A 9,551-nucleotide genomic window follows, 5' to 3' on the forward strand; every position below is an offset into this window, starting at 1 on the left:
CCTAAAGAAAACATGCATTGCATTTACAGTAATCTTGCAGTAGGACACAGCAGCAATTTCTTCTACATAGTCTCTGCTTGCAGCAGAAATTGAGGATTTGTACTTTTGATACTGACTGTAAAAACCCTCCCTCTCCCACAAGATGAGTTGGGTCAGTGTACCATGTTGCAGTGTTTGTTGGCTCTGTTCCACGGGATGTGACAACATTGTGTGCTGAAACCAGGAGGCACCTGTAAATTTTTTAGCTGGTCTAATTCGGGCCTGACTCCACTTGAAACTTAAGCTGGTGTCCAGTGGAATTAACACTAGAGTACAATGAGCTTTATACCTGCATTGTATGGAAACAAGAACCAGACAACTCCCACTGGCTTTGCGTCCCATCTGCTCCCAAATAAAACAAACAACATATCATTAATGCTGAAACCCAGTGGACTTTTATGCTTGGTACATCTATGCAATCAAGCCCAAAGGTTTTTAATATGAGCAGAGGTTGTTTTTCCAGCAATCTGTACTAAAACCACTGTATGTCTTTTGCTTCACTCTTCATGTTCCTCTGAGGCTTCACAGTGTGTTCAGTTGAGAGCTGACTGTTGGTTGAAGTAACTGACCTTATTTGCTTAAGGGAAAAATTGTCACTGTCCCATGCAAGCACAAACAATTTGTAGGTTTCTTGTTAACCTCCTTATATTGAGAGTGATAAGAGTTGTCCATTAGATCTTGTCCTTTATGTATAAGAAGAAGGTGCTATGTTACCTTTCATGACCTTTTACAATGTGTGTTAGGTATACCTGAACCAAACCATATGTATGTTTAAGGTACTCTGGTCTTTATAATACAACAAATAATAAATAGGGCTTTAGGGAAAATACTTGTCATATGTTTGGCTGGAAGGGAAAACATACATAAGGCCAACACAGTAATTGACTTAGAACACTATAAAGGGAAATATCTTTTCTCGTAGAGAAAAGAGCCTCGATTCACACATGAGCTGCACCAAGTAGAACTGATGAATATAGCACAATAGTCCTAACAGATTCACTACAAGCCCCATCCTGAATAAGAAGAAAAAGAAACAAAGAGGAAGGGGGCAGGGAAATGGTTTCCTTCTTGCTCTTGGGAAGAGTTAGAAAAATAGAGTGCTGAGCAATATAGGGAAAAAAAAAGGAAAAATAGTCACATATTATTCACGCTTCACTCATGTTTGGTACATTCACACGAGCACATTAGGCATGAAAAGAACTCTGAAATGTAAATAGAGACATTCATTGTGTGGTTTTACTTTATTTTTTAAGGAGGAAGGGAACAGAACGAATGGACTCCCCACTCTGCTGTTTCTCAGAAGGAATCCCTTCTGAAGCCATTCTGATGAAAGCATAATTAATCTTGGTTTCGTTAATGGGTCTCTCCTTTGTGGCTCAGATAACGAAAAATGAGGGAGAGCGGGGGCCACCCTGGTGATCAAGGAAACATCATAAAAATTGAGGATGAGGTTGTTGTGCACAAATTGAACTACCAAAGGTATGATGGGCTTGAATTTAATTCCCGTAATTATACTAATGATGCAGAATATAACCAGCCTGAAATAACTCAGGTAATTACTTAGCATATTGCTCTAGTTTCTGCAATGGCAGCCATTGTTTACATCTCTAATTATGCCGTGTAGACACATCAAATCACTCACGCTTGTTTTGACTTGAAGTATTTGAAGCAGCGAACACTGATGAGCTGTATCTTACGGATGCTGCTATGTGAATGAATGCAATTCAGTAATACCGGTTCATCAGGCTCAGGGTCCAATCCTGCGTGTCTTTCATACCCAGCATTCCTGTTGCTGTGACTTCCTTACGTATGTCTTTCATTGAGAACTTCTCCTGGCCTTGAGCAGGTGTTGAAGGGCTCCATATTCACATAGCTAAGCACTTAGCATGCCCTTAATTTTAAGAGCATGGGCAGTCTACTGCAGGTCAGCTGGACTGCCTGTATGTTTTAAAGGAGAGTTACCACTGGTTAGGATACAGCCAGAGTTTTCAGCATCTAAACCAAGGCCAATTTCTTATCCTGGGGTAGCGTAGTGAGAGCAAAGGAAGAATTTGTTCCAGTTACTAACAGCAGTAGCAAAACAAAATGCCCAAATTGAAGTTATTATCCTCCGCCTACCGTTTTTAAACTGAGTGATTTTTCTTCACAATAACGAGAAAGAAAATGGAAGAACAGTAGAGCAGTTTCATCCTTTAAAAAAAAAAAAAAAAAGCTAAGATTTCTTAGCATGCACAAATGTCTCTTGTGCATTTCACAGAATCACAGAATCACAGAATGGTCAGGGTTGGAAGGGACCTCCGGAGATCATCTAGTCCAACCCCCCTCCCAGAGCAGGGTCACCTACAGCAGGTTGCACAGGACGGCGTCCAGGTAGGATTTGAATGTCTCCAGAGTGGGAGACTCCCCCACCTCTCTGGGCAGCCTGTGCCAGTGCTCCACTACCCTCAAAGTAAAGAAGTTCCTCCTCATGTTAAGATGGAACTTCCTATGTTCAAGCTTGTGCCTGTTACCCCTCGTCCTCTCACTGGGCACCACTGAAAAAAGACTGCTCCCATCCCCCTGGCACCCTCCCTTTGAGTATTTGTAAGCGTTAATAAGATCCCCCCCTCAATCTTCTTTTCTCTAGACTAAAGAAACCCAAGTCCCTCAGCCTTTCCTCATATGAAAGATGTTCTAATCCCCTAATCATCTGATCAATCAATCATTTATGGCTCTAGTGGACGTCTGCAACATGATTTTTTTCCCCGTGCAAAACAGTTTGCTCTCTAAGGGTTGTATACAAGTCCATGTGCCAAGTGCTACGAATATTTCAACCTTTAGGACAACCTCTTTCTGTAGGCCTCGGCAAGCTGCTTTCTCTGCTCCGTGGCTCTGTCTCCCCTTCTGCAGACTCAGAATAATAATGCTCATCTTTTTGAACACTTTAGGGCTTTCTATTTCGATGTGCAATACAAATTTGCAGTGTTACGCCATACAAAGGATCATTACAAACCATTCTGAAGGCCAGTACTGTGGACCTTTTATTGCCCAACTGGCTGATTGCATGAGGCTAAGAGTCTGAAAAATGCAGATAAATTCCATCTTGCATATTTTTATGCCAATGTTTTGGTTTTTTTAGTAACCTGCAGGTATGTTTAATTTATTTTGCTCTGCTGGAAACATAGTGAAGATATACTTTCTATGTTGTCTCCAGGAAAAAGGCTCATGAAGGGTAAATTGTTCCACTAGAAATATTCTCCTATTAGATGAAGCTAGTTTACCCTTTGGCAGGAATATACCTAGCTTTCAACTGCAGTTACAGCTCCTTGAGCATTTATAATACACTTTTTAATGGCAAGAATTCCAGGCGCTTCTATTAAATCAAATTCAATGTCAACTCTCAGGGAGAGGAAGGGGTCTTTCAAGCATTTTTTTTACCCAGAAAGCATGTTACAGATTCTAAAAATAGATTTTGCATACATTAATGGCTACATTATGAGGTAGCCAAAGCTGAAGGATGTTGAGCACTTTTTAAACTCCCATTGGCTCCAGGAGAGCTCAGTACTTCACAGAATCAGCCTGGGGGAGAGAGGAGGAGAACAAAGTGAGAATACACAGTCCCAGCAGTGCTCTGGCTGTGCACGCAATCCTTTTGCAGTCAAACCGCCCCATAGGAGCATGAAAGGATGTTTCAGTCAGTAGTTCATTTCATCAGGGGCTCGCTCTCACCCGAGGTGTTCAGAAGGGACAATCTTGTCATATGAACTAAAGACTAAAACCGGAGGAGCTGCTTTGCCTTTGGATTGCACGTATAAAAAAAAAAAAAAAAACAAACAACCTTTTAAGAGAAAGGTGCATGTTGTGGGAGAACAGAAAGACAGTGCCCACTCCACATTGTTTGCAGGTATTACAGGTGTGGGCTGCTTTATAAAGCTCATTACCTTCTTTTCGCTGCTTGTATAAGTGGATAAAGCTTCAATCCCTCTTGCTTTCCAAATTGTTTTTGGTACTGTTGAGAAATTGGTGAGCATTTTATTTATTCCAACACCTCACTGGCAACAGAGTAGAATGAGCCAACTGAGCATCTTTGCAAAGGCTCTGGTCTCCTGTGATTACAAATCTGCTAGCTGAGGCTGGAGATGTGACTCTGTCCTTCACTGTAGAGTCCAGGCAGTCCATGTTTTCACGGTAGGAATGATTTTAAAAAGTCACCAGGCAAGAGGTCTTTGGTGAGTCCAGGCTTGGGAGCTGTGACTGCTTTTTGACACGTTAAGCGGCTTGATGGAATCTTTGGGTCTCAAATAGTTAGAAGGAGCAATTATTAATGAAGCCAGGCACTTTGGACACAATTTTTGCTTATTTACAAGAATGTAGGAAGTCAGCTTCCTTGAGCTAAGGAAGACTTGAACAAGCAGAGATACTCTAACCCCAAGACAGGCATTGTCCCCCTCCTGCCCCTCTCAGACTCTTTCCAGGCTGATGCACCAAAGCTATTCAGACTCCTTTCTCAGATCAGCATTTTCCAACACTTGAGTTTTGGTGGCAGTATCAGCTAAGGGAGATACCTCCTCTCTCTCCCCTTGGCTGGTTCTTCCTGCTCTATGAAACAATACTGTGGGGGTTTGTGTGGGTTTTTTTGTGTTTTTTTCCCAGAGCACCTGGCACCTTGTCACTGAGGTACAGAAAACATAACTCTCTGAAAGTGCTGCCCAAGCCCGGCTGCCTTCAGATCACAGCCTGCCTCTGTCCTTGAGCCCCAACTCGGCTCTTCCATGAGAATCATCACCTTTAGGTGTTCCTGCCCCAGAGAGACTCTGTGACACCTCTCACATCTGTTTCAGGTCGAGATGCATGTTGGCTGGTTAGTGGCTGCTGCTATTTCAATAATCTATTTCCTTTAAAGAGGTTAATGATCTAAACTGAAGTAGCGAAACCTGCCAGCTTCACAAAAGATACTGTCCATTTTTTCCTTAGGATGAAAACTACTTTCTTTATCCCTTGTTTGCAGCAGTGGATACGCTTCATTACTTGCTATAAAGCCTATTTCCAAAAATGAGGACTAACTACAAATACAGAAGCCTCTTCCTACCCTATGAAGTATATAGTTCATGGATGTGGACAGAAAAAGGATGAATCATCATGCCTCTCTGCTAAGGGGGTTGAAGGCATAATGGCAAAAGAGAGCCTTAAAATGACTTTAAAACCATAAGAGGGAGAGATCTTATACATTTAGATGAAGTTCCTCCCAAACGCAGATGCAGTCCAGGAGATGGTAATTGTTGGGGACTACAACTGATGAGAGCAAAAGAAGGTGCTGCAGTGGACTGGAGGGTATAGGACACGTGGAGAAAATGTAGACAGTATGGAAATATCTTTCAGAAGTCTTCATGGCCTATTTGTATATGATAGAAGGCGAGTATCCCTATCATTTTCACTGCATTGATGAAGAAACCTGAAAAAAACAGGGTTGACAGATGTCACTGCGCAGTGGGAGGTTAGAACCACAGGCTCATTCAACTTAGCGAGTATCCCTATCATTTTCACTGCAGAAACCTGAAAAAAACAGGGCTGACAGATGTCACTGCGCAGTGGAAGGTTAGAACCACAGGCTCATTCAACTTCATTTGTGTTTCTAGCCGTGGCTCACACTGCAAGTGTAAGAGGTAAGAGTTACCTGCCCTTGGGCTTCTGGAGCCCCATGATTTGGCCCTGGCCTCTTCTCAAATTAGACCATTTTGCTGCATCACTTTGATTGTGTTTGCATCAGCTGAAGACTTGTGAGTGAATTTTTGGCCGCAGTAGCCTTCACGGGGCCTGAGTCCTTTCAGCAGGCTAATTAACAGTATGGGGTAGGTTCTCTGCATGTATTTTAAAAGAATGAAACTGTTTACCAGGTTGTGGTAGTAAAATGCAAGACTGGAACATTGTTAGGTAGAAATCAAACTAATAAGTGGCCAAGAAAATTCATGCATTCCCGTAATATTTTATGACTCCAATGAGACAGTAAGATCACAAAAATGCAGAGGGATGAAACACATGCTCAGTCGGCATCTTTATTCTCTAAGGTGCAATTGCCACTAATTACTTTTGTCTCAAAACTTAAATATGGAAAATAGTAACCCTACATGTCGCACAAGAAGGAATAAAATGTGTTTCGATAAAAGCCTTTCTTTAAAGAAAGGCAAATACATGTTTCCCATTTTCTGCTGAAGAGCAACTGCTGTGCAGTGCCTCTGCCCATGCTGCAGACACATGAAAAACTTGCCAAATGCAAATGCCCGCCCTCTATGTACTTTTAAAAGTGCATGACTGGTACCATTTGTAGAGCAACAATAAAAGGTGCTGATAATAAAAGATACTTTCATCTGGAAGACGTCTATGTCCCTTGGGACTATCTGTCCCTCCTGCACATCCATTTTACATTCCACGCTGCAGATTAATCTTGCCAGTCCTGCTGTCCTCCTCGGCACACCACTAGTCTAATGCAAGCTTTTATTTTCTCTGCGTGAGCATTTTCCAGCAAAACTTTTCTGGAGCCACACAGTAACAGATGATTATTACTAACCCAACTTGCACGAAAAGCAGTTGTTCCCCAATTTAACGGCTGGCCGGCATTACACTGCTGTAAGAGGGATGCTCAGGAGCATACCCAGGAGGTGAGAGGACATACATATGCATGTCCTGCCACCTGAGCTATAAAAACGACATTAAATTGTAGTGGGCTACCGACTTGCCCACATGCAATGATTGGTGGCCACACCAGAAGTGCTCGGTGACGGAATTTAAAGCTATGCCATAGTTTTACTTTTCACTCCAAAAAGGGGATGTTGTGCTTCTGTACTTACTGGATTAAGATTCCTTTTTCTGGAACAGGATTGTATTTACAGGGGAATAATGGCCTGATCCTGCATGTGCAGTGTTAGGCATAGGAGTGCTTCTATTTTTCATCCTCCTGAAATTCAGGATCTGGCGTCAGTATGTCAGTTTCAAGCCCTTTAGATGTAGAACTTTTGGCATAGGCTCATTTTCCATGAGCAGGCAGTGACAGGCAAGTAGGGTTTTTCGTGATTTGAATATTTTAATTAAGTTGGGAGCGTGGCACCAGTCAGACTGAAAGAGAAAAACAGAACCGAACATTTAATGCTCGAGCCTACGGGACGGTGCACACCACCCTTAGCCCAGCAGAAGCTGAGGACCCTCAACCAAGACCTTACAGAATCCAGCTGAAGCCAGAGCTCCGACAAAGTGCTGAGAGCCTCAGAGGTCTACTGAGTGACACACCATTTGTGGGCAGACCGACAACAGCAAAAATCATTCTGTTGCAAAGGCAGAAAATACCAGTCAGAATGAGCAGAAGTCAAGTGCTTTCCTTGCTTAAAGAGAAGCAACGCAAGGCTGACATCTTTTAAAAAAGGGGGATTACTCTCGCAGTTCTCTTCCTAGAAGTTTCGCTTCCTTAGGATATGTGGTTATTTCAGGTTACCACAGCAACTGTCAGAAGAGAAGGCATTTTATTTTCTTGTTTTGTTTTTAGACAGAAGAAATGGGAAGACCACCGTGTACTGGAACAAGAGGAGGGATTACAAAAGCCTGCTCCGAACAAAAGGAGCAGTGTGGAGATCTTCCTACACTACAAAGGTTCACAACAATTCCTTTCCTATGAAGCCACACTGAATACGCTGAACAGCTAATATGGGGTACTCAGGAGATGTCTAGCCCAACAGTGATGTGAAAACACTTTTTGTGGTGACCCAAGGTGAAGTGTGGGGGCCTCTGCCACACGCTTTGCCCCGGGCAGGGGTACACAGCTCTCCTTGGAAAGCGTGTGCCTACAGGTTGTTCGCTTTGTCTGGTTTTGTATCACAGCTACAGGCCCAGCACTGCTCTCAGTGAGGTCGGTTTGGTACGAATCGGTGCTGAGTGCCTCAGGATCCGCGTCGACATCTCAAGTATCATCTGCTCTGTTTTGAAAAATGCAGATTTCTATAAAGGAATGTCTGCAGGTGCTGCAGAGCGAGGCTGCAGTAAATTGGCACGTGCCTCTCTGTTTGGAGAGATGGGGCTCAGTTGTTTGCATTCTTTACATATGATAGTGCTTCAAAGTGAACTAAAACCAGTTTTGTTGTGTAGAAGTTAAATCAAGAAAAATATGCAGTTATGTATTTGAATAGGGAGATTGGGACATCATTGCCTTTGCTGGTTTGGAGTTCGTTTACTGGATACATGCATCACCTGAATGATTTAGGCAGTTACTAGTAACGTGTTACCTATTGCAAAGAGGGCGATTTAGTTATTTAATTATGCACTTTACAGAAAACTTAACTATCTTTTCACCTCTGTGCCCGCCTCGGTGTCCTTATTTGTACTGTCCCAAGCTGATCCAGCTGTGATGTTCTCCAAGCACTTTTTGGCTGGTCTCCGTAATAGTGGTCTTGTCTCTGGGCTTTGCTGATTTTCCTGAGCTGTTAAACAGCACCGGAATTGTTACTGTGTGAAATCCCAGCCTCCTGAGCCACAGATGTCATGCTGGCGAAAACCAGCTTAAATTTGATAATAGGTAGTGTGAATGCAACGACCTTCGACCTCCCCAAATTATACAAACAGGAAGGCTCTCTCCCACCCCAGGGCCACAGCATGACCCCGGGAAATCATCCACCACCTCCCTCTGCCCCACTGAGCACCTCTGCAGCACAAAGCCCAGTGCTGTAGGCCACTGCCTTCAAGCAGAGGCCCATCCCGGGTGATGCATCCCACGTCACCATGCTGTCATTCGCTTCACCTTCAGTACATACACCTTAACCCTGCCGCTTCTAGGCATTTTCAGGCATCCAGGTATATCTCCCACACACTTCCTTGCCTTGCAGCCTGTCTCTGCTTTTGCCAGATGACTGCTTCTGCCTGCTCCAGTCCCCCGCCAGCTCTCCCAGTGCCCCGCACTCTGTGCGTTAAGACAGTGCTTGGGGTCCCCGTGGGAAAGAGGGGCTGCTTTTCCAAGTGCAGGCCTCCCCGTCTCCCCCTACATGCGATGCTGCTGGAGACTCCCTCAAGGTTGGCGTCCCACCAGGCTGTTAAGAAAAGGCCGAAGGAGTCCCAGGCACCAGCAGCGCACTCCCTTTCTCCTGCTTTTCCCCTCTGTAAGGGACCACTCTCCCCAGAGATGCCGGCACAGCTGCCGGGGGTCTCCGGGGCAGAGAGGGACACTTTTCAACCGCGCGTGCGATGCCGGGGGCTGACAACCTCGCCTGCTGCAGCTGCAGACGGCATAAGCAATTCTCCCCTCCTTCCTCCCTCAGCTCGCCGGGCTGGAAGTTTGGGTTTTTATAAAACAAAAAGAAAAAGGAAAAAAAAAAAAAGAAAGGAAAAAGAAAAAAAAAAGAAAAAAAAACCTTCTAGGGTCACTGGGAGGGGAAAAAAAATTCCTCGTCATGTCTGTGGCGTCTGCGAAATCGCCCCGAGAAGGAAGAGGAGGATCCCGCCGCGGGGACCGCGGGTGTTTGGCGGAGGGGGCGGGCGCTGGCTGCGGGGCCGCGACC

At 44.3% G+C, this 9,551-nt stretch overlaps 1 protein-coding gene across 1 annotated transcript in view; it reads left to right on the forward strand.

The window, feature by feature from the left end:
* The first annotated feature begins 1,429 nt into the window (after nt 1-1,429).
* Nucleotides 1,430-9,551, forward strand: part of PXDC1 (PX domain containing 1) — a 33,440-nt gene continuing 25,318 nt past the window's right edge. Inside the window, exon 1 of the mRNA XM_009885266.1 lies at nt 1,430-1,518. Coding sequence (XP_009883568.1) covers nt 1,430-1,518 — 89 coding nt within the window. The remainder of the gene's footprint in view (nt 1,519-9,551) is intronic.

The sequence above is a fragment of the Charadrius vociferus genome, unplaced genomic scaffold (genome assembly GCF_000708025.1).
Source record: "Charadrius vociferus isolate BGI_N301 unplaced genomic scaffold, ASM70802v2 scaffold565, whole genome shotgun sequence".
Classification (NCBI taxonomy): domain Eukaryota; kingdom Metazoa; phylum Chordata; class Aves; order Charadriiformes; family Charadriidae; genus Charadrius; species Charadrius vociferus.